This window comes from Podarcis raffonei, chromosome 8 (genome assembly GCF_027172205.1).
Source record: "Podarcis raffonei isolate rPodRaf1 chromosome 8, rPodRaf1.pri, whole genome shotgun sequence".
NCBI lineage: Eukaryota > Metazoa > Chordata > Lepidosauria > Squamata > Lacertidae > Podarcis > Podarcis raffonei.
This window is the reverse complement of record NC_070609.1, coordinates 18,595,443-18,619,701: the sequence shown is the minus strand read 5'-3', so window position 1 is coordinate 18,619,701 and position 24,259 is coordinate 18,595,443. Positions and strand designations below refer to the sequence as shown.

At 49.4% G+C, this 24,259-nt stretch overlaps 1 protein-coding gene across 1 annotated transcript; it reads right to left on the bottom strand.

Annotated features, from left to right (window-relative positions):
• SCN1B (sodium voltage-gated channel beta subunit 1) lies at window positions 1-23,988 on the bottom strand. The gene is made up of 6 exons (XM_053398327.1): window positions 22,490-23,988; window positions 7,431-7,597; window positions 5,256-5,499; window positions 4,005-4,146; window positions 2,443-2,553; window positions 1-1,270 (listed from the first exon to the last, which is right to left on the bottom strand). The coding sequence occupies exons 1-5, from the start codon at window positions 22,533-22,535 to the stop codon at window positions 2,487-2,489; spliced, it is 666 nt and encodes a 221-aa protein (XP_053254302.1). The 5' UTR covers window positions 22,536-23,988; the 3' UTR covers window positions 1-1,270; window positions 2,443-2,486.
• Between the last annotated feature and the right edge of the window lie 271 nt (window positions 23,989-24,259).

Below are 24,259 nucleotides of genomic sequence, written 5' to 3'. Positions count from 1 at the left end.
TGGTGAAATCCAATATTTTTTATTATTTATTTATGAACAAACTCTATTCTATTATTGTGATGGTGGGCAGCTGGTCCCTGGGACCAGCCCCGGGGTCTGAGGAGAGGGGAGGGCACAGTATTCCCCGATGAGCCAAAATGGCCTGACTGGGTGGCGATGGATGTAGGAAATGGAAACGTGAGGAGGGGGAAAGGCATGAAGGCATCGTGGGAGGAACTGATATGCGCCAGGGGCGAAGATCGGGAAGCGAATTTGACAAGACGCCAGGAGGGGCAGAACAGTAACAAAGTTTGGGGACACACAGCCAAAGGAGCAACGTCTGGATCCAGGCCCCCTGCACCAATTGAATTTCTGCTCTTCCTTTTGCAAGATCCCTTGAGCAAAACCTTCGGTCAGGGGGACACCCTTGAGGGAAATCCTGTCAAGACAATAAAATGGCGGGATCCAGCCAGGGCAGGCCTCTGTATTGTCACAGTTCATATATCCAGATATATATCAGATATTCACCCCTCAAAGGTATTCCTAGATTAGCGCCCCCATCTTAAGGTCCTCTCTAAGGGTCAGGCCTTGTGTAGCGGCCATCTTGAATACCTTTCTCCCCTCCAGTTCCTTGCCGGATGTGGCTGCCCTGGGAGCAGAGAGATCAAGGCAGAGGCCTAACAACATGACAATGAAAGGAGGGGGAATGTCGGGGAGCCAGGCAATTGCAAACCGCAGGGGCCTCCTCTCCTCAGACCCATAGAAAGTGCTGGTAGCGAAGTAACGGGAGGGGGGCGGCGAGGGGGAAGCGCAATAAATGTGCAAAAAACCAGAAAGCGCAAGTGCAATTGCTCTTAAAGAAAAGAGGCCTCGGGCGGCGCAACGGGGGGCCACAGCAGCAAAGGGGCCCCAAGCTTTGTGTGTGTTTGCGAGCAGCCATACCGCTTTCTCCTCATGCATCGCGGCAGAGGCGACCCTTTGCTCGACAGAAGGCGAAAAGGATGTGTCCTTGGAAAAAAACAGCAAGGTGCCTGCCGGAACGAGCCGCCCCCTCCCCCTTTCTCCCTTCAGAAACACACGTCGTCTGTCCCTGGGTAGCCGGGCCAGATACAGAGCTCTCTCTTTTTATTATTATTAAAAAATAGCATGCTTGGTTAAAGGGGGAGGTGGGGGAGGGGAGGCCGTGCAGCGGGGTGGGGGAGCGGCTGCTTGGCTCCAGCTCAAATCTTCTCAGGGGCTGCTGATGCCTCTGCTGAGTCACTTTCCCTCTCCGCCATCGTCCTCCTCGTCCCTGGAACAGCGTTAACAAACACAGGAACGTTAGATAACTGCCACCGCATAATGAGAACCTGAGCTCAGGCTTACCGCCTCCCTCCCTCTCTCTTTTCTTTTCTCTCAGGCCCCAAAGCGGCTCAGGTCCAGCACTGAGGGTTGGCACAATTGGGTTCCTGCCATGCCTCATCTGAGGTAGGAAGTGGGCACAACTGCCAACCCTAGAGACCCCTGCCCCCTTGGCTGCCTCTCCTCCTTGCTGCCGGGGCCTGTTTGCCCGAGCAAGAGAGCTGTGAGGAGAAGGTACAGCGGCTTATTTTTCACTCGTCTCGGCCTCCCCCTCTTGACCAGGGGTCACCAAGCTTTCCAGGCGCATGGGCACACAAACTGGGGAAATTTCAGTGGGTGTTACACAGCCAGACACACACCGCAGCCTGTTGGCTGCAATGCTTCTTCCAAGCCTGATCTCTGTGGGGTGGGGAGCATGGGTGCAGGAGAGAGCGGGCTCTGCAGGCACCGAGAAAGTCCCATAAGGGCACACAGGTGCCCTGCTCTAGGTGCCCATGCGGACTGAGCCCAATGGGAAAAGGGCAAATAAAATAACCTAGAATCAGCCCTGGGTTTCCGGGCCCTTTGACAGCAGGGTGATGGAGGAAGGCTCAACAAGGGCCAGTTTCCCCAAAGTTGTGCCACAGTCCAGGGGAAAGCTGCAAACCCCCCCCCCCTGGATTCTTCCCTTGCCACACAGCTGTTAAAGGCATGTGAGTGCCCCTCTGTAGTCGAAGTTGGCAGCCCTGCCCAGAGACAGAACTTTTCTCCGTCTCCCCCTGCTATTTAATCTAAAACGGGGAAGCGGTAATAGAATGCTAACTAACCTTTTCCTTCAGAAGCCTGCCAAAATCACTCTCGATATTAGAAGCCGTTAGAGCGGGGAATATTGAGTGCAATCGCCATCCACTAGAGGTGGGTTTTTTTTGTTTGGTAGGCCCCATGGCAACAAATCTTAATTGCTCGTAACTGCATTTGCCTACATTTGTCCCTTGCTAACCTCTTGCCTCTTCCCATATTTCCCTATCCGCCTCTGCTTCCCATCTAGATTTCAGTAGTCATTTCCTGGAGAAAGGGGCATCTTTTGCTGATGTCACTCTTGGAAAACAAGGGGATGAAGCGGTGATGTTCACAATACATTACCTGCCAGCCAGGAATTCCTGTGCCCGCCAACAGCCCTACGTGGGCTATTCAGCTACCTGCACCCCTGTACAGTTTTCCTTACTTTCCGACGTGATGGCCAAGTACTCAGAGCTGTCAGGACACAAGAGAGAAGCGGGAATATGTGTGAGGTGGGTTTTTGCCCCGATTCCCCACCCTCCATAACCAGGGCTGGCACCGGCACACGGCAGCTGCAAGAGCCCCAGTGTGGCCCGTTGCTGGTGCCTATCCTGGGCCCTTCTGTAAAATAACTGTGGTTTTTTCTGGTGCTGCAGCAAACACCAATTGGGTGGGTCTGGGAGCTGCTTGCCATTTTAATTTCCCAGAATGCCCTGAAGCGACGTTGCGCCAAGGGCATTGTGGGGAAACAACATATTCCGCCCCCAGGCCCCACAGGTGCTCATCAGGGCATGGCTGCTGCCTATTGTTGTTGTCAGGTTAGCCTGCCAAGGCAGCCTCAGGCCTAGGTGGGGGTACATTTTGACAAGCCCCCTCCTCAACAAACCTGGAGCTGGCCTTGTTCCAGGTTTCGCTTAGTGGCTTACAAGCCAGGTTGGGTCTGCAAAAGCTCTCTAACCAGCCCCTCAAGTACACGTGAAGGCCTCTTCACACATTAAGTTTATTCTGGGGGAACCATCAAATATTTTTTAAGTGTTTGGCAATAGCATGCCTCAAGTGCAGTTTGAGGACAACAGTTGAAGGTGACAACGCTTCTAAATACCAGTGGCTGGAAACTACATGAGTGCTCTTGTGGGCTTCTCATTGTGAGAACAAGATGCTGGCCTAGATGGGCCATTGGCCAGATCCATCAGGCCTCTTGTTATGTTCTTACGAGTGCAGTCAACAGATGACTCAAGGGCTTGTTTATTCTGCAAGGAGAGCTTTGAGGCAGGCAATGAATAGCTCCTGCTTTCAGCTGAGCCTGCAACTTCCTGCCAGGCTAACAAGCAGGATTATAACAGCAAAAAGAAAGGGTGAACCTGGATTTGCCACCAGTTAAGGCATAAAACCACTGCAAGACGCACAGATGTCTTCCACTGGAAGGGTCTTTGGCCTGCTTCCCAACTCCCTCTGATCCAGTAAGACACACGGTCCAGTCCAGATGTTTTCACTTCCTATGTCCTTCCCCTGCATCACCCTGTGTTCGCCACCTCCAGCAGGGCCAGGGCCAACATCTGGCATCCTCAGGCAGCTGCTGGGCCCTTGGCAACACCAGAGAGTCTGTTGTTGGCAGCCCTGGGCTTCCTATACTAGTCCGGGAGCCACCTACCACTTTAAATTACCCATATTGCCCCTGACGTAAACCCCTGAGGCACTGTGGGAAATTCAAACAGCAATGACCCTGTAGCGATGCACTGCAACCATGTCATTGCCCTGGAGGGGGTTCTGCCTATGTAGGAACTGGCCCAGCAGAGGGCACTTTGGCCAAGGTGGGTCAAAGCTGGAGCTAGCACTGGTCTCCTGTGGCTCTCTCTTTTGGCTTCCCAACACGTGTGTGCGCGCACACGCACAACTCCCCTCCTATCGCCACCCACACTTCTTACGCATTCTCTTGAGCAGCTGCCTCCGTCGCCGCGGCGATCTTCTTGTAGCAGTAGACCATCTCAGCCACCAGCCAGATGGTCAGGACGACGATGAGAACGTACATCATGATCTCGGAAACGATGGATGCCATTTCCCGGTTTTCTGTGAAAGGAAGGATGGAGATAAGGGTGTGCAAAACAAAACAGGCACACACACACCCCTAATGCACGTTTCTAGCTGCATTTGCTCTCCGGCTCCAGATTTTGAGTCATGTTTGTCCTGCCATGCAAATTGGTCCTCCCTTTAGCTTGGGTGTGAGGAGCCTCTTACCATTCTAACAATTTTAACAAGCAAAAGCTCCCTGCATCCATGGTTGTTAAAACTCCCCCCCCCCTCAATTCCTATTACAGCAACACACCAGAACCAAAAGAGCTTCTAGATATAAACATGTGCCCTTAATTTTCATCCCCATCCAGTACAATAGGCTGCCGCCGATTAATCAGCTACTGCTCTAAAGTCAGTTTATCTGTTGCTTGGAGAGATTAAAGCTGGTAGCTCTATGCAAATGACTGAAATTTGCAGATTTCCCGGAGGCGTCTGGTTAGCCAGTGTGGAAAACAAAAGCTGGAGATGAGATGGACCTTTGGTTCACCAGTGCTTTTCTTCTGTTTTAAACCAGGCACAGGAAAATGAATCTAGCCAGCACACACATGAAGGCCAAATCTCGCAGGTGGGTGGAGCTGACCACCTGCCAATCACCTGAAATTACTGTGATACCAGGTGACCCATTTTTGAAATAAAAATTCATTGGGCAAAAAAACAAACCCCCACACACAGTACATGGGGCTTCCTTAGCTTATTTTCAACACTGGGGAAACCCTGAGTGCATTGTTTTCCCAACCCTGACTATCAGCTGATTGTCAGGGCTTGGGAAGCCTCATCCCCAGCAGTTCCCAAGCGCTGACAATCAGTTGCTAGTTAGCACTTGGGAAGTGCTTTGCAGGCACAATGGATCGGCTGGGACCGCAAAGTCCCTTTTGTCCACACCCTGCCTTTACCTGCCTCACACCTGACATCATATACAAAATCAGGTGTAGGGAAGGTGGGTGTGGCTTGGCCAAAACGGCCTGGTGGGTCTAACAAGGCCTCTGGGCTGAAGGAAGCATCCCCCGTCCCTGTCTTAAGCTTACCACTGTTTCACAGCCCGCCAAGAGTCCCCCACCACCCCAGCTTCTCCCTCCGCTTCTCCTTAGCTCCAAGCTTATACTTACGTTTCTCTACCACCGTAACATGGATGGTCTTGTTGACCATGATGTTGTGTGTGAACTCCGCCGCGAAAAAGAGTGTGCGGTTGACAGTGCAGACGTATTCACCCATATGGTCAAAGGTCACATTAAGAATGAAGATGGAGAGATCCTGCAAGTCCCGGATGTTCTTGGTCCCATTCCAATGAACCAGGCCCTCAAAGCGAGGATCCATCACGTTGAGCCTCTCATCTGGGTCATAGCGAAGGATCTGGAGGACAGGTGAGGTTCAGTCCACACACAGAGAAGCCTGGTTGGCAGAGGTGGCCCTACTATAAGGCAAGACGTACTCAACTCCAATCTTGAACTCACTAGGTGGACTTACGCAAACCACTTCCACTCACAGCCTAAGACTCCCAACCCCAATCTGGAAGGGAATAATACAGGCTTGCATATAGGGTTGTTGGCTCCGAGCCTGCTTTCAGGGATGATGGCGGGTCCGCTAGGACAGATTGGGACTGGCAGGGTGGAAAACAGGGAGCCCAACAGTAGGTGGCGTCAGAGCTCATAACAGGCAGAGCCAACTCATTCTAGTTTTGTCCCAATCCTCCTCCTGCGGAATTCTGCAAGGGCAACACTAATGCCCAAGGCTGATACCCTTGGGCTGGTTGTAAGAAGGCAGGCAAGTGCAAGCTGGTTGAGGACAAACTGAGCTTGGTAGGGCAGTGCCCCATCAGTCCATCTTCTGCCCTACCAGTCCCAATGTGCGCCAGCCTCCCCTACCCCTGTTCCCTGTCCATCGGCCACAGTGGCTGGGGCTGATGGGATTTGGAGTCCAATATCTGGAGGGTCATAGGCTGCTCACCCCTGTTGCAACTAGGTGAAGTATAGGAAATACTTTGAATGCTGGAAAGCACAATGCAAATGTTGTCCTTTTTTATTATGATGGTGACTACCCTGTAAAAGACATCTAAGGTCCACCAGCACGATTTTTATGGGCTTTGCTTACACCATCCTGCCTCTATCCTGCTCCCAAAAGTCTTTTGCCTGCATCTCTTTCTTCTTCTTTCTCTCTGCGACCTCCTATACATGCAGGTGCTCCTAAAATGGTTAATCATTGATGTAGTTAATAAAAAATAGCCTGGGGAAGAGCTCTCGGGAACACCAAGTACCTTGGAACTCACAAATCAACAAAGCCATTTCAAAGGAACAAAAGACACCCAATTAACATTGGTCTCTTGGAGAATGGGAGGTCCAGAACATCAGACTATCTGCATTTAATTGCGGTTGGTGTACGAAGAGTGTGCATACTCTGTAGGTGTCCATTTCACGTATAGTTTCCAGCATTTAGTCAACTTATTTGTTATATTAAAACAGTGCCTGCCATCCTGGGATCAATCAGTAGAGGAGAGCATATATATATATTATATTTTATTCAATAGAATTGGAATGCTAGAACAAAAAAAAATTCCTCTAACTAGTTTTCAACAACTTAAAATACTTATTAAAATATTGATAGGAACAAACATTTAAGAACAAACTATATAAAAGATGTAAAATATAAATACAATGAGGGATTTTTTTTAAAAAAACCCACATACTTTTAATTAAAATAAAATGCTCAAGTTATATGCCTGGGTCGGCTTGCTGAAACAAAAGATTTTTTAGCAGGTGACGAAAAGAATACAACTCCTGCCTAATATCAATGGGCTCAAAAGAATGGGTGCTGCCACACTAAGGGATCGATTTCCTACAAAAGCAGAACAAACATTACTTTGCACTTGCAAAAGTACCATATATATTCCCTCCATGGTTGGGGGGAGCCCAGCCCCCTGAAAAAATACATTAAGGGGGTGGAAACAAAACTGCCTCAGCCCCTAGGAGTCAGTGCCTATGCAGTTTATCCCAGTGTTTGCTGGCTCATGGGGTGCAAAGAGCAACTGGCTCCACCCCCTAAGCCGCCATTTTGAAACCGGCTCCACGCTTTCAGCCCCTATTTTGCACTTGCCTTGGATTGATGGGCTTTGCAGTTCCAAGTTGGGATGAGGACAGATCCCACAAGCTTATTTATTCTAGATCTGTGTTTTTATGGTGAAGGTGCTTACAACATTTCCTGGTCCAGGGAGTGAACAGGCCATTATGCTACCCATCCCATCGCCCCCTCCACACAACCGCTCGCCCTTACATCGCCATGGCACACACCTTGACGTATTCTTCCTCCCCCTTCTGCTTGAAGAACCACTCGGTGAAGGCCTCCGCCTCCGTCTCACTGCGCTTCTTGCAGGAGATGCACAAGATCTGGAAGCTGTTGCCGGCCACAGCCTCGGTGTACGAGTCCACCTCCACGCAGCCACCCTGGCACAACGTCACTGGGAAGGGGAGGCGGGAGAGAAATCACATCAGAAAGGCAACCAAAGCTTCTCACATGTCTCCGTCTTTGGAACGATTGGTTTGTATCCTCTCACCAACAGCGGCCATCTTTGCCTCCCTTCCTGGCAGCAGAATTCTTCCAGTGGTTAAAAGGATTCTAAGGTCTCAAACATAGAATAAATGTTGATAATTGCAAACATACGTAAGTATATAAACCACATGTCTACAACAGTACAGGAGAGCAATCCAAAAGCCATCTTGGCTCCCCTAAAGACTCCAAATATTTCCTCTGCCTCCTTAATCACTCTTGCCTAAGTCCACATAGGCAGGTCGCAATGAGGAGAAGTTCCTGAAGGGATTCCTCTCCTATACCTATGAATCTCCTTTGTATTAATTGTCATTGTTTGCCCAGATGCTCTACATTGAGGAATGTCTGAAGGACATCCTGATTGTCTTATCAGATGCTAATGTTTTGTGTAAACTGTGTCTGGAACTATGCAAAACTTGTCAAATCCTGAGGAATATCACACCTTGGCCTGCCTGAGCCACAGTAACCTCACCTTATGTGTGATGTGATTTCTGACTGTAAAGGAGATGTCCTTCTTCACCACGCAAAAATGAAAACCCTTAAAGGAGATGTTTCTTCTTGGTTCTGGGTCTCTCCTCGCTCCTTGCTAGGTGGGGAGAGAACTCTGTTGCAACAGAGAAATAAAGATCTGCCTTGCTTTCATTGCATCCTGCTTCCATCCATTCATCTCTGACCGATCGTGGACTTAGGGGACTCAATCCCTTGGGAAGTTGGGCAGCAAAAGACAACCACCCCTATTTTTCTATATCACAGACACTGCTAGCTTTCAGTTTTGGAGACCCACACTGAGCACAGAAATAAAGCCTCATAATTTTAATATTTTGTCACCTGCTGAAGACGTTTCTGTTTCACCAAGCATGTTCAGAGGAAGTATACCTCTGGCTTTTTAGGTACACAACATACATTTACATACCAATGAAAATAAGGGGGGAGGATGAGAGGGGATTTCAGCAAATGTAAAATTGCAATATGCTGTCCTTTGCCCCTTTGTTAGCTCACACAACCATGTAGAAGGCCTCAGTTTTCCCCCCTCTCGTCCTTCCGCAAGGTGTCTGCTAATGCCAATAAATACAAATGTAAGTCGACGGTGCGAGTTCTGACTAATGCAGCCGCAACAGACACTGCCAGCTCCCACCAGCTTCTTGTGCCTGCCATGATGACCCTTGGAGCTCAGCCTATGGCTGGCGGGAGGAGAGGGCCATGGGTCTACAGGAGTCTTCCCAGAATGCCTTGGGAGGGGTGGAAAGATGCCCAGTGGGGCAGGAGAAGCTGGAAAAGGGACAAGTTAAGGAGCATGGAGGAGGGGCCAGGGCAAGCTGCAGACGTCTTTCCGCCGAAGAACTTCCTCTAAGGAGCTAGAGAGCAAAGCCTCACAACAGCTTTTAGGTTGAACAATAGTGAATCTTCCCTAAGGCCATCCTCAGAGATTCACGGCCAAGTCTGGATTTAAAGCTGGGTTCAAGCTCAATGTTCTAACCACTAGGATTGCTGACCTCTGCACCAGCTCATGGTATGTGGCCCTTTAACATTACTCTGATCTGGAGCAATCACTAGAGCACCCCAAATACAACTTCACTGAAAGTCAAACCAGACATGATTTCAAGGACATGATTCATATGCTTGTGACCAGGGCCCTGTCTCATTTATTTACAAAAATTACTTCCTTCCTTTTGTTAGACTCCACTAACGAAATCACCATCAAAGTGGCAAAATTCTGTGCATCAGCAGGAACTGCTGGGAACCAGATGATTAAAGCCCTCTACCAAACACACCAGCACTCAAAAACTAGTTCTAGTTTAATTGTGAACAAAGCGTACACAATGTTTTTTGTTATGTTGTTAATCCCCAAAAGGCTTTTGCCTGGAAACTGTAAATTTGCATGTGTTTAGATGTATTCTAGTGGCTGATCTGAGATCATAAGAATATTGATTGATAATCAAGTCCCACAGATCTGAATCATGAGCACAGGGAGGGGATGACAATTTTATCTCCCTCTGCCTTGCCCCACTTCCCTGCTGAAAACCCCATTTCCAGAAGCTGTCATTTGGTTCAAAACATTACAAGTGGGGCAATGGACAAGCTCGGGAAGCGATTTTCAGCAGGAAAACAATGCAGGAGGAAAGGATTAACAGCCTCTGTCAACTCTCATTGACACTCTGACCCTGCAGAATCCTGTTGACTCAATTTTAATTTATGAATACTTGCTTTTGTCATATGCGAATTATTGTCCAAGTGCATACAAAGGGCATTAATTGTATCCTTCTGTTTTGTATTCTGTTATCTCTTATTTAATTAATTAAAAAAACATTATTTCAACACACACACACACCCCACAACCCTGCATGGCATGATCCTAATCCGTATCACCCTCCACCCCTGCCCCAACTTTCTGGGTTCTTTCTCTAAACAAAGGGATGTCAGAACTCATAAACACAACGGGTTGAGGGTGGGGAGAAGCTTTTCAAATTAAAACTGGGGCAAATAGCGGCTGGGGGCACAATTTTAATTGGTGGGGAAGGCTTTTTATAAATAGATGTTGCTAGATGCAGACATACAACTCTATGACCTGATTAAAGTTCATGCCTGAGCCAATATGGTCCAGAGCAGGGATGCAGATGATGCCCTCCAGGCTTCCCCATCTGGTCCCCGGGATTCTCCCCAGGCCACACCCCCTCCCGAGCTGGACCCTCCCCAGCCCTGCATTGCAACCTCCTGGACTGCTTTTGCCTGGCTGCAATGTGCCCTTCGGTTCCTGGTAATGCTTCTTTCTTGCCTGGACGGAGTGGGATGGGTGAGCATGAAGAAACTGGCTTGCTATACAATGTTGTTGTTTTTTAAATCACATTTGTTGCCCCTCCCACTTTTGTCTCTGGCCCCACCCACCAATTGCATGTGGCCCCCTGAAGATTGCCCAGAAGAGAATAGGGCCTTTGGGGTGAAAAAGGTTCCCTACTCAAAGTTCAGGGTTGAAACTGGAGGCAAGAGTTCCGTCAACCGGATAGCTCAGTTGGTTAGAGCATGGTGTTGATAATGCCACGGTTGCAGGTTCAATTCCCTATACTGGATAGCTGCATATTCCTGCATTGTAGTGGGTTGGACTAGATGATCCTCAGGGTCCCTTCCAATTCTACAGTTTGATGATGATGATGATTTATTAAATATATCCCACCCATCTATCTGGGTTTCCCCAGCCACTCTGGGCGGCTCCCAATAGAACATTAAAAACACGATAAACCTTCAAACATTAAAAACTTCTCTAAACAGGGTTGCCTTCAGATGTCTTCTAAAAGTCAGATAGCTGTTTATTTCCTTAACATCTGATGGGAGGGAGTTCCACAGGGCGGGTGCCACTACTGAGAAGGCCCTCTGCCTGGTTCCCTGTGGCTTCACTTCTCGCAGTGAGGGAACTGCCAGAAGGCCCTTGGAGCTGGACCTCAGTGTCTCGGCTGAACAATGGGGGTGGAGATGCTCCTTCAGGTATACTGGGCTGAGACCATTTTGGGATTTAAAGGTCAACACTTTGAATTGTGCTTGGAAACGTCCTGGGAGCCAATGAAGGTCTTTCAGGACCGGTGTTATGTGGTCTTGGCGGCCACTCGCAGTCACCAGTCTAGCTGCCACATTCTGAATTAGTTGTAGTTTCCGAGTCACCTGCAAAGATTCAATCCAGATCCTACTTTGCCATGGGAGTCACTGAGAGTGGTCTTGGGCATCTCTCTTGCCCTCAGTTCCTCTTCTGTAAAAGGAGAATAACTCACAGGATCCGCAGGCAAACCACTGGAACAGAGGACACTGCCGGCTATTCTGCGGAGATCAGCTGCATCAGCAGGAAGAACACAGCTGCCATCTGTTAAGACTGAGCTCCTGCTGAGGCACCGGCGCTGCATATGTTACAGCGCATTGACTCCCTGAATCCAGAAAAGTCTGAGGCAAAACTGAGCGAAGGCCCAAATCCTAAACATACTTACTACAGGAATAAGGCCCACTAAATCCATTTGGATTTACTTCTGAGTAAGCATAAGATTTTGCTGTACGTGATAACGACAATGACAATGCTACAGCAAGATTGGAAAACCTGTGGCCAGATGTTGCTGGGCGAGGACCTGGGAGACCAGGGTTCAAATCCCCACCCAGCCATAAAGCTCACTGGGTGGCCTTGGGCCAGTCCCTGCCTCTCAGCCCAACCTACCTCACAAGGTTGTTGTGAGAATAAACGTCCGATACAAATATCTCACATCCCTTCCACTATCCCCACTTCCATCCCAGGAGATTCACTTGGCACCTGCAGATGCTGCAGATCAGGTGGGTTTGTTTGACATTTCCCAAGTCGTATCATGCTCTCATTGCACTGCTGTTCAGGGGTGTAGGAAGGGTGTGTGGGGTGTGCGGTCTGCCCTGAGTGTCACCACTGAGGGGGGTGACAAAATGCTGGGTGGCACTCACCGTGGGGCCTGCAGTACACCCCAGCCACGCGTCTCTCCTGGGAGAGACACAGTGGCTTGGGCACATGCAGACTCCGCGCTGCCCAAACAGTCTGACCGCTGCCTCCCCCCCCCCCCAGCTGTAGGGCAGCTGAGTGGGAGGAGCCAGGCAGACTTTGGAGGCCCCGCGGTGCGCCCCGCCCTCGCCCCACCCCTATGGGCGGCTCGCCCTGTCCCTGGGCACGCTGCCCCAGGCGCCCAAGCGGCTTCCTCCGCTGCTGCTGCTGTTCAACTACCGTGTCCCTCATTCCCATATTAGTGGGGCAGGAAAACTGACCCCACTAAGTCTCCTGATGTATATTTTGCTCTAGGAGGCTTCGTTTGGTCAGAATCGGGGATACACTTCCAGAGTTAACACTACATACATTGCTTCTGCTAAATGAGCCACCACAAGCTGCTAGAGGGCTGTGAAAATTTGTGTCCCGGGCTTCTTAGACCCGTCTACCCACATATTATCTGAAACCAAAGGGGCGCATTGGTTGCCAGGTATGATTTTTTCCCCCAGCTATCCTACCCCACTATACAGATATATAGCTGTCCAACAGTTTTTACCTCCATTTTTAAAAACAAAAACAAAACTATCTCTCTCTTTTTTATATATACTTTTCAGGTTTATACATTTCACTGATTTTACAATCATTTTGACATTTCAAAACTTGACTTCCTTCCCCCTTTTTCTGCGGTTCCTTAAATTTATTTCTAATGTATTCTGCATATCCTAATTAACTTAATTGGCTCATTTAGTCATCTTTAAATATATACTCTTACGAAACTGCAGGTTATTGCAATAATCCTGCCGTTGTTTTTATCTGTTTACAATTTATCTGTAAATATTCAATAAACCATTTCCATTCTTTTATTTTTTTAAGAAGTTTGTTATCTTGATTTCTTATTCTTCCGGTAAGTTTCACCATTTCTGCATATTCCAGGAGTTTTTGTATCCATTCTTCCCGTGCTGGGACACCTGTGCAGGGGGCGAAGGAAGCAGAACCGCCACCCAGTGCAGGATGTCAGGGGCGGAGCAAATTGCCCGGTGCGCATGCGTGCGCACCGCTACGTACAGCACATGTGAGCGCACCGTATGGACGGTGGCGGAGGGTGCAGCTGCAAGTGGAGGATCTTCCACATGCGGCGGCGGCATGATGGCGGCAGCTCGCACCGCCGCACCCGGGGTGGCAGGGCAAGTCCCTCGTGGGGTGCCTTCTTGTCACCCCCTCAGAGATGGCACCTGGGGAGGAACACCCCTGCCCCCCTTCCTCCGCCACTGCACCTGTGAGCTTGGGCCCCAGAACTGACCAGTAAGATCACCTCACCCCACAAGGAATCCTGACTCTTCCTTGGGAGTAGGAATGAAAGCGTCAGAGTGGGAAGCCTGCAGAGATCAATTACTGGGACTGCATCATCATTAAGTGTGACTGAGCACCCGGGGGCGAGTAATTGAGTAGGTGTGACAACATTGTCAGCAAAGGGAGGAACGCATGTGCGCATGTTTGTGGCTGCAAAGCGTGTCAGCACACCAGTGGGCGAGAGCCAGCGTCCTCCGGCAGGTCATTTTCTTTCTCCCCGCTTTTCATGCATCAGCAATGACACCCTGCTGGCTCGAAGGACAGAGCTTGCAGAGGGAGCTTTGCTGACTTCAGCACACAATCAGCAGCATCTGAAGCACCAGTGGTTCTTTTGCAAAAGTCTTAGCTGCTGACCAATTCTCAGCACTATCCTGCTGGAGAACCAGCAGGACATGATGTTCAGCCTCTGCGATCTCATGCCGGAAACCCCCAGGGCTTTAAAAACAGGCTTGTAAACAGTTGCTCGCCTAGGGTTGAGTCAAAATCTGGCTCAAGGTGACTAGGTAGGGAAAATTATGAAAGTTACCTTTTCTTGAGGGTTTGGCCCCAGGTTTTCCTAGAAGGGGCAAGGGCTTAACAAGATGCCTTGATTCCCTCACATATACATGTGCAAAGTCTCCTTCCACATGGCTGCTAGCATACTTGGAAAGGGCAGGTACAAAAAGAGTGGAAAGGGACCTCAGGGTTCTGGAAACACAGGCAGTTGTTTCATACCATCTAGCTCAGCAGCACGAACAGGCAATGAAGAGGATTGTGGGATGAAGGAGAAATGCGATTCTGTTTGCGTTTAACAAGAAACTACCTTACCTACACTTTTCAAACCAATATGTGAACCAAACCGTAGCTCTTCTTCAAAGTTTGCACTTCTCTGAATTTTGCAATGCCAAACCAAACACCACGTACCAAAAAATGAATATATGGGGGGGGGCTGCATAAAACATAGGGTTGTCTCCAATGTCAGCCCTACTCAGAGTAGGCCCAATGAAAGCAAAAGATATAACTTTACAGTCATTCAATGGGTCTACTCTGAGTAGGACTTAGCTTATTACAAGCCATATGTTAGTGAAAATAAGATACAAAAATGCACTATTTCCAGGGTGAACCGACTGCAAAAAATGTGTAAATATGCATGCTTTAGTTTAGATCCCTGCATTGCAGGGGGTACAACTAGATGTCCCTTGGGGTCCCTTCCAATTCTACAGTTCTATTATTCTATGTAAACTGTAACATGTTTATCAGGAGAAATTGACATAGAAGTGTTGATGAATTTTCATGAGGATTTTTCCCCCATCTCAAATTGCTGTGGAAATGTGGAGAACTGAATTTATGTCTGGAAAATCAGGGGGGCCACCCCTTCTCCAACTCATCTCCTTCAGCCTGAATTAGCAAACGAATATATATTTTAAGGAGAAGAAAAGGGGGTGAGATTGGGAGCACTAGATGCCAGCTTACTCTGTCTGGGTTGTGTTTGTATGCGTGAATATAAATATTATTTTAAACAGGAGGTGCCAGCTCCAGGTTTTTGGGCCAGCGGAAATCAGTGCACATGCCCAATCCCAAAGGAGAAAACGCTGCCTGGGAAAATGTTCAAAGTGCTTTTCCTCTTGCCGTTGCAGAACCAGAGCCAACTCTGAAACATCTGAGGCTAAGAGAATGGGCTCCCAGGACAAAGGTGGATGCTTCCTGATAGCACCTCTCATCCATCCCTCTAATAGCAAACACAGAAGGTACGTGCCAACAGGACTGTAGCCAAAATGTGGCCATTGAGAAACAAGAGGGAGATATCAGCATGCCTGGAGAACTGCAAAGGGGAGCTGTGTTTTTTTTGGGGGGGGTGAATTTAATGGATCAGGGAAAAACAAACCCAAATGGGGACTGAAGAGGCTCAACGGCTGCAGAACACTGAGTATCTGGTTGAAGGAGGACGGTCAAGCGGTGGAATAGAGGAATAAAACGGGAGTATCCTGAAAGAAGCTGCCGGGTTGGCTGGAACACTGAGCAGCTAAAAGGCACGCTGCAACACTGTGTTGCAGGTCCCACTCGTTTCATGCGCTTCTGACACCAAAGATGCTTGCTGCGAGAAAGCCTGGGAGATCACTGCACCTCCTGTGCCCACCAGGTGAGAAGATGGAAGCAGAGGCCAATGGCCAAGGTTTCTCAACAGTCTGCAGGCCTTAGCAAACGCCCGACTTCCCTCCGCGCTGGTGCAGACCCTGGGAATGCATGGACCTTGCAAGGACCTTGCTGACGGGTGTCAAGCAAGCTTGGGGAATGTCAGGAGGCGGGTGGACTGTATCTTCCTGAGCACTGCCATTTGGCCACAGCCCCACGATCAACTCTGCAGCACTCGAGCAAGAGCCGTGAAAATTTAATGATTAGAAATGGGCCGACCATTAGTTTTAAGTAGCGTCCAGAAACACAAGCAATCCCCAGATGTACAGCTCCTTCTATTAGCATAAGGTAAGAGCATACCTTTAATACTGTTTGCAAATTATGACATCACTACTCCCCCACCTTTAAAAACATACAGTTTCCTCCTAAATTTCTTGCTCCCCTTTGCTGTCTTCTAAAGACTGGGAGAATTCGTCAATTTCTGTTTCTTTCAGTGTCTCGTCCTTTCAAGTCTTAAGTTCAGTTCTGCATACAGTGGTACCTCGGGTTACATACGCTTCAGGTTACATACGCTTCAGGTTACAGACTCCGCTAATCCAGAAATAGTGATTCAGGTTAAGAACTTTGCTTCAGGATGAGAACAGAAATCGTGCTCCAGCGGCGCAGCAGCAGCAGGAGGCCACATTAGCTAAAGTGCTGCTTCAGGTTAAGAACAGTTTCAGGTTAAGTACGGACCTCCGGAACGAATTAAGTACTTAACCTGAGGTACCACTGTATTCCCATATCAGTTTCCAATTAAAAACATATAAATGCAGAAGCATTGCTACCCTCAGTTAAAATGGGTGGGGGACTTCAGGCGCTGGGGCTGAATGCAGCCTTGCAGGCCTCACTGAATGTGGCCCTTGGGACTCTCTTCAGGCCACACCCCCTCTCCAAGCCACACCCCCACCTCATTAAATGCTCTGGCCAGGCCAGAAAGTGTCCTTCAACTTTGTGTTAATGCTTGTTGGCCTATATGGAGCACAGAGAGGTTTATGTACAGAAATCTTTGACCTTGGGGTGGCTGGAAGGAAGCTTTACTGTCCTAAAGAGTCAAATCTATTGTTGCATCTATTTTGGCCTCTGGCTCCGCCCATCACTGACATGCGCACACACAGCACAGAAGGTAATGTGGTCTTTGGGTGGGAAAAGTTTCTCCGCCCGAGTTAAAAGGAACAGCTATCAACTGAAGTGAAAGATCTCTGCCTGAAGCCCTTGGTGGACAAACAGATTTAATAACTTGGGGGAGGCTAGCAAATTAATACCCAGTGCAGTTTGGGCATCAGCTTAGATTGGATTCCTAGCCCGTTTTAGCACCACATTTTTCTTGGCCCTGGTTGTAAATTAATGGGGTGACTTGGAAAGCTATCAAAGTGCTCTCTCTGTGCTATTGGTTAGCAACCAGAGGCCGTGGTATGAAATCTGGCCAACTGCATAAGACCACTTGGCCCATCTGTTGCCAAACCATGGCCAAAAGGGCAGAGAGTGTGGCATCTGCAGCAGAACAGAAATTTGCAAACGAAAGAATGAGGCGCTTTGGGGGAACCGGGGCATCTTCTTGACCCTCTGCCCTGGACTCTGTTCTAGCGCTCCAGAAAATCTGGTTGCTGACGAGGGTTGTACACCCTTCGCACCCCAATGAAAGCATCCTGCCCAACAGCAGAGGTGAGTCCAGGCACACCTGAAACAAATACGTAGCTACATATTTTAAAAGGTGTCATTTGTATGTCATTTGCAAAAAAAAAAGGTCAGAGGCAGCCTAAGCACAGTAAGCAAGCATGCAGCTTCCCTTTTGTAAATAGCCTTTCTTTGGGGTTACAGATCCCAAAATGTGATAATGGCCCCCAATTCTGATGGTTTCGAAAGGGGATTAGACCATTTCACAGGTCATCAACAGTAGCTACTCTTGATGGCTATTTCCAGGACCAGAGTCCTGCCTGTGAGCTTTTTGTAGGGCCAGCGGGTGCATGAGGCAGACTGAGGCAGCCACCTCGGAGGACAGAATCCCACAGGCCAGCATCCTGCCCCCCCCATCCTACCCACCTGGGCATGTGATACCCCCTCCCAAAGGTTGCCCATAAGGGCATAAAGCCCCCAATAATTTTAGTTTGGGGGCTGAAAGAGTTTCCCCTCATTTGTTCACGTTAGAGAAGTGAAGAAATTGTTTGAGGAATTTAGAAGTAGCGGTGCACAAGGAACAAACGGTTTGCAATATTGGTTCTAGAACCCTAAATTCCTGTCAGCTCAGATGACATGAATAAAACTTGTGACACATTGCGCAGTCGATGCTACCACATTGGCGGCCACAGATGTCAAAATTGTTCCACTTTCCATTTCACGGTTTTAACGTCATTCTACCCGTGCGCACTGGATGGCTTGTGGAATACAGCTGGTTGGCAAATTTCAGGATTTAAAACAGATCAATCTCTATGCCTTTTGTATAGACCACTCTATGGAGATTTAGTAAAAGGCCCCTATTTTGGATTGATGAAGATATACACAGGAAGATGACAGATCAAAGATCAGGGGCCCAGGTGAGAGATGGGAGGGTCTACTTTTCTGTGTATGGAGAAAGGGATTTGATAAAATTCCAATAGAGGACTTTTGGTATTCATTCTTTTTATTTTTCTCCTTCTGCCTCTCTATTTCTTTACCTCTCTCTCTCTCTCTCTCTCTCATGTTATTCTTTATTCTTTTTCTTTAGATTAGTTTGGCTTTTATTGTATGCAATGTAGAAAACTTTCAATAAAAATATTTACACAGAGAGAGAGACTGACTTCAGCATGTATTGCTAAATTATTGCTGATTTCTGAAAAAGCACTTCAGGTTAGGAATCTCACTTCTCGTGATCATGTTCTGAGATCCCGAGAAAAGCCCATATAATAAATAAATACAGGTAGACACAGATGGGAGGAGGGCCATGACATCACCCACCCATTCCACCATAGAGATGTACTGTTGACATAACAAAATACAGCACACAAGCCTTGCCAAAGTGTAGGAAGGATGCGAGGGGGGGGGTGGAGACCGGGAATAGATTCATCCAGTACTTTCCAGAATGTGGAAAATAGGCATTGGTTTTCTTCCATCTGCAAAGCATCCAGAGCTTTTGATTAAGACAGGCTTGCAAATAGCAACCAGCCCCTGAGGTGAGTATATTTTTTTTAAAAAAATCACTTCCAGGCTACCAGGCATAGGACAGTTTTTGAAAATTGGAAACAATAATTATTTTATTTTAGCTATACATAAATATGTGTGGGAAGGTAACCAAGAAACTTTCTTTCCAGGGGCAGGAGGGATCAGTCCCCTTGCTGTGTGGTATAGTACTGGCTTGTTGAGTCTACTTCGTTTTTTTACTATAACCCCAAGATCCTCAAACAGAAGTTAGGTGCAAAATATATACAGTTTAGAATTAAGGAACAGGGCAGGTTGCCTCTTGAGCACATTCTGAGCCTGGGATTTTGTCTTCATCACCAGAACTGAACTGAGCTCATAATCAATCGTTTCACATAGCAATCCACTCTTAGTGAGCTTTCTTCATCTCAGTAGCCTAATTTAGGAGGGAAAAGTTCTTTTGCAGTTACAATTGTTGAAGGACTAGGAGTAAGGGGGGAAGGGGGGGACCACTCTTGCTGATCTACTGCAAATCATCCTGAGAGCTAGCAGATCCCAATCTACTTTCTGCCCACCTCTGGTGTAGCAGACTAGGAATTGGGACACCCAAATTTAAAACCCGCGTTCAGCCATAAATCAGTCTTCGTAATCTTGGTGGTCCGTCACTGGCTCTCAGCCTAACCTGCCCCATAGGGCTGTTGTGAAAACAACACTGAGATGGAAAGCATGCATGTCGACCTAGGTCTTCGGAAGATTACAATGAGGTGGATAAATAAACTGGTGTCAAAGGTTTTGGAATACCTTCCTGAATTATGTCTGTCCAGCCCTATATTTCTACATGCATTCCAATGGGTTTTATTTCAGTGGGCAAATGGTTCTTTATACCAAGGAGTTGTTACAGCCTTATGCTATGTCATGTTGCTCATTTGCTTTAATCAGCTGTTTTAATATTTCTGGTTGTGGCTGCAATCCCATGCACGCTTACCCATTTTATACAGTGGGACTTATTCCTGGGTAAATACATAGGATTGTTCTGTGTATTTAATGCAGCTTCTTCTTCTTTCTTTACGTTTTACTCCCCTGGGTGATCCGGCAAGTGAAAAAAGCAGAGGCACAAATGACTGGAAATAAATAAATTGCTAAGTAGTGGATTGATCTGCATGTCTGCTTTGAAATTCCCGCCCCCACCCTCTATTCTTCCTGGATCCAGGGGGCTGTGTAGTACGAGAGCAAATATTGCTCTATGGAGTCCAATTATTTTCACTATCCTGGATCCACGAGGAAACCAATGCACACAAAGATATTGGCTCGGGGTCATTGTTACTGTACTCAGCAAGGTAGGAGCACCTAAAGGCACCACACACACACACACCCCTGTGTATTTCGTGAAGTTGGGGCATCCCACTGGGTCAGAACAGAGAACCCCAAAGCAAGGGATGAGAATCTCCATAGATAGATAGGCAAGAATTTGCTGGACTAGTTGCCACCAACGACATCTGGAGGAAGGCCACAAGTCCCTGCAGATGCTATCAAAGATGGTGGGAGAGTTTTCATAGAATCAGAGAGTTGGAAGGGACCACTGCCAGTGGTTCTCAACCTGTGGGTCCCCAGATGTTGTTGGACTACAACTCCCATCATCCCTGAGCTCTGGCCTTGCTAGCTAGGGGTGATGGGAGTTGTAGTTCAACAACATCTGGGGACCCACAGGTTGAGAAAAGCTAGCCCAACGCCCTGCAATGCAGGAATCTTTTGCCCAACGTGGGGCTCAAACCCACGACCTTGAAATTAAGAGCCCCATGCTCTACCAACTGAGCTATTCCAAGCACCTTTCTCCTTTTCCTCTGCCTCCTCCAAAGCCATACAAAATCTATGGGAATGAACCGGAAGATCCTGGCACAGGAAAGCACAGATGTGGAAGGGAGTGGGTGGAGACCGGGCAGCACAGTCAGGTTAGGACTTTAGGGCAGCAGTCCAGGGCCCCAGACTCTGAAGAATGAGGGTCCCCCAAGCAGCAGGGCTCAGGATGCCATGTTTTGAAGTGAGTCAAATACATCGCCATCTAAAGTGTTTGGGAGTGGGGAGGATAGTCCAGGGTCTAAAATTACCTGATTGCACCACTGGGAAGATTTCTAAAAGCAAGAAGGTATTACGCTACCTATAAACCCATCAGAAAGAGAAAGGCTGCTGACATGCAGGAACAGAGATAGATGGAAGGGGACCCAAGAGGAGGCTGGCAGGAGGCAGGAATAGGCAAGGTAGGTTTTCTAAAAACATTTGTACTGGGCAATTTCCCCATGGAAATTAAGGTTAGTTTGCCACCGGGATTTTTCTGATGCCCTAGCGCATGGCCTTATTTAGCATTTTTATTTGGCTTGTATTTGAGAAAGAAAGCTAGAAACTTTGAAAATGCCATGATCGTCTAATTTTATATTAGCAGTTGGCATTCATTGTTACTCATGAATGCAAAAGAAGAAGAAAAATATGTGGCAAACTAAAGCACCGAAATATTTGGGGGGGGGTTAGGGGGAGGTCACCCCACATTATTGACAGCAATGGGTGTGATCCTTCCTTAGTTTGCTTTCCCCCTGTCCATTTCCCCCCTCTTTCTCATAGTTTAACCAGAGAAACACTTATATTTTGTCTGCAGCACCCCCCCAAAAAACACCTCTATCCTTTCAACTGCTCCTGCCTTATTTTTTCACACAATTCGCTGTTTCTCTTCTGCACACAAATGCACAGCCTGATCCTTCATTTGTAGATTCAGGAGTAAATCCCACTGGCTTTAGCCGGACTCACTGGGACCCCTTTTGGAGAACATCTTAGCACACAACAACTGGGGCTCCTTCCTTGGGCTATTGTTCACTTAAAAGTCCATTACCTTTGCAGCCACTGTGACTATTCACTCCCACCCCCAAATTGCTATTACATTTGCAATCTGCTCCTGGTTCCTCTGAGATTATCCCTGCTGGGTTGACTGTATGGGGAGGTGCTACTTTGGGGCCCTTTTGGGAACAGACAAAGAAATCCTGACATGGATTTTAGAGGCCATGGAATGGACTCTGTGGGACCTATAAAAAAAAGTGCAGAAAAGGATTGAGTGGCAGTGGTGTGGCCTTTGTTCAACCCTGCACAACATACACAAAATCCTGGGCCCTAAGATTGGGATCAATATGTGAACCCTAACAGAGGGAGAGAAGAACTGGAGCTGGATTTCAAGCTCCCCAGGGCGGACTGTTTGCACCCTCTCCTTAAGGGAAGTTCTGAAAGAGAAGAACCCCTTTATAGGGCCAGTGAAAGCTCAGAGAAGACTCAGCACTGGGTTCACTATCATGGATGTCAAGAGATTCGGATTCTATCTGAATCATGCCCCAGAAAAACAAAAACAGAAGCCCTTAGCTGAATTGAGGAGGGGGCAGGGATGTGCGTGTTTTGTACTGGGTTCAAGTCCCACGACACAAAATCTAGGAAGTGGGTTTTCTTGGGATCGAACCGCGTGCCTGCGCAGGCCCTAAATGAGCAAGAGGAGTCCTGGTCCTTCCTTAGTCTTCACCACCACCACCACGACCCAGCTAGTTTTGCTCCCCCTGCACGTCTAAACTGGGCTTCCGCAGCACCCCCACCGAGGTCCCACTCCGTACCCTTAGATCCGGATTCACCCCGTTGCCTCTCTCTTCCTCCCCTCGCCCCCACCACCCCGTTTCTCCAACTCACCCAGGGCCAAGCACAGCAGGAGCGAGATGGGGCGCGGGGTAGCCATCCCGGGGGCTTCGGATCCAGGGTGCGCGCCCTTCTTGGCCTAGGGGGGACAGACACAGCGCCGGGCTCCCCCCGCCCTTCCCAGCAACCTCCTGCGGTCAACAGACAGACGATCCTGGGGGAGAGTCTTCCAGGGAGGGTATTTATAGCCCGGGGCTGAGCTCAGCGCCCGCAGGAGAAAACCCAAGAGCGCCTTGGAATGCCGGAGCCGGATGCAGCTGACTCGGCCTCGGCCACTTGATCCCGCTCGGCCCCAAAGAGGGCGGCGGAGGCAGGGGGCGCTGCGCCGCTAGTTGCCCCGACGGCTGCCCCTTGCGCCGCGGCGCTGCGACGGGACGAAGCCGGGGACCGAGAGCCCGAGGAGATGCAGAAGAGGCGGGCGGCGGGAGGATCCATAAAAGTTGGGATGGGCCCGGAGAGCGCGCGGGGGTCTTTTCTCCTCCTCACCAAGCCAGGGCGAGGCGAGCCGGGGTGGCTTGTCCTGCCGCAGCTCCCGCGTCTGGAGCTTTGAATTTCCTGCCAATTTTCTTTCCCAAAAAATTATTTGTTTGCTTGTTTCCCGGTCCCAGGAGCCGCGTCCTCCTCACTCCGAGGTGCGCCGACCAGGCTCCAGGCGCTCACGGCCTTGCTCCGGGTCCGCTGGCGGCAAGGCTCCGCGAGTCACCTTTAAATCCGGAGTGCCTTCCGAATGGGCATCCTGTCTCTTTTTCTCTGCGAAAACACGGGCATGCACATACACACACCCCGATCTAACCAGGCAGCGCAGCCCGATTGGCAAAGCGTCTTCGGCGCGCGCAAGGAGGAGCTACCCGCCCCCACGAGCAGGTGCGGGACGCAGCAGGGCCGGATCCATGGCCGGTGCGCGGCGCCTCGGAAGCCCCTTCGCGGGCTGTACTTGGGACGGGGAGAGGTCAGATCTTTTTAACCGCTTCCTGTCGCCGGTAGGGCTGGATCGAAGCGAGGAGGAATCGATTTTGGAGACAAGACTGCAGAGGGATGGGAAGGATCAGGGTGTGGGGTGAGACGCTGCCCGGATGACCCTCCCTCCTTCCTTCCTTCTCTCTCTCTCCTTCCCGCCTTCCTTCCTTCCTTCAACTGGGGGCTGCGACGCGGCGATTTGCCCGCTCTCGCCTTGCCTAGCCTTCCCCGGCGGCGCGCACCGCTGCGGCAAAGCCGGCGCTGGCGGCGGAAGGCTTGGGCTTGCTGGCGCTGCTGCTGCTGCTGCTCTTGCTGCTGCTGTCGGAGAGGGCGGCTGGGAATGAATCAAAGCGTGCGCCAGTCGGAGGGGGAGGGCGCAGCGAAAGTTGATGCATTGCAGCAGCAGCCCAAGCAACAGCGGGAGCCGAGCAGGGAGCCGCCACGCGGGGCAAGCCGAGGGTAGGCAGGCAAGGGGAGGGCGAGCTGGCTGGACGTGAGCGCCAAGCACTGCGCCCACCTGCCCGCCTCCGCCTCCTCTGCCGTGTGGTGGGGAATAATCAACGAGGGGGGCGGGTGTGCAAGGAAGATCAGGACGGAAGAGGGATGCGTCACTCTCTGCAGTGGCTGCGGGAGCGGAGGAGCCCGGCAGCAGCTCGTCCCAAGTCGTGTCTCCCGCCCCACCAGCACGAGTCACGCCCACGGTGGGTCTTCGACCCCCGCGCGCCTTTCTCCCAAACGGCAGGCGCACCTCGAGATTCTAGTTACGAGAAGAGAAGGGACTGCCCCGAAAGTCTTTACAATGCCCCT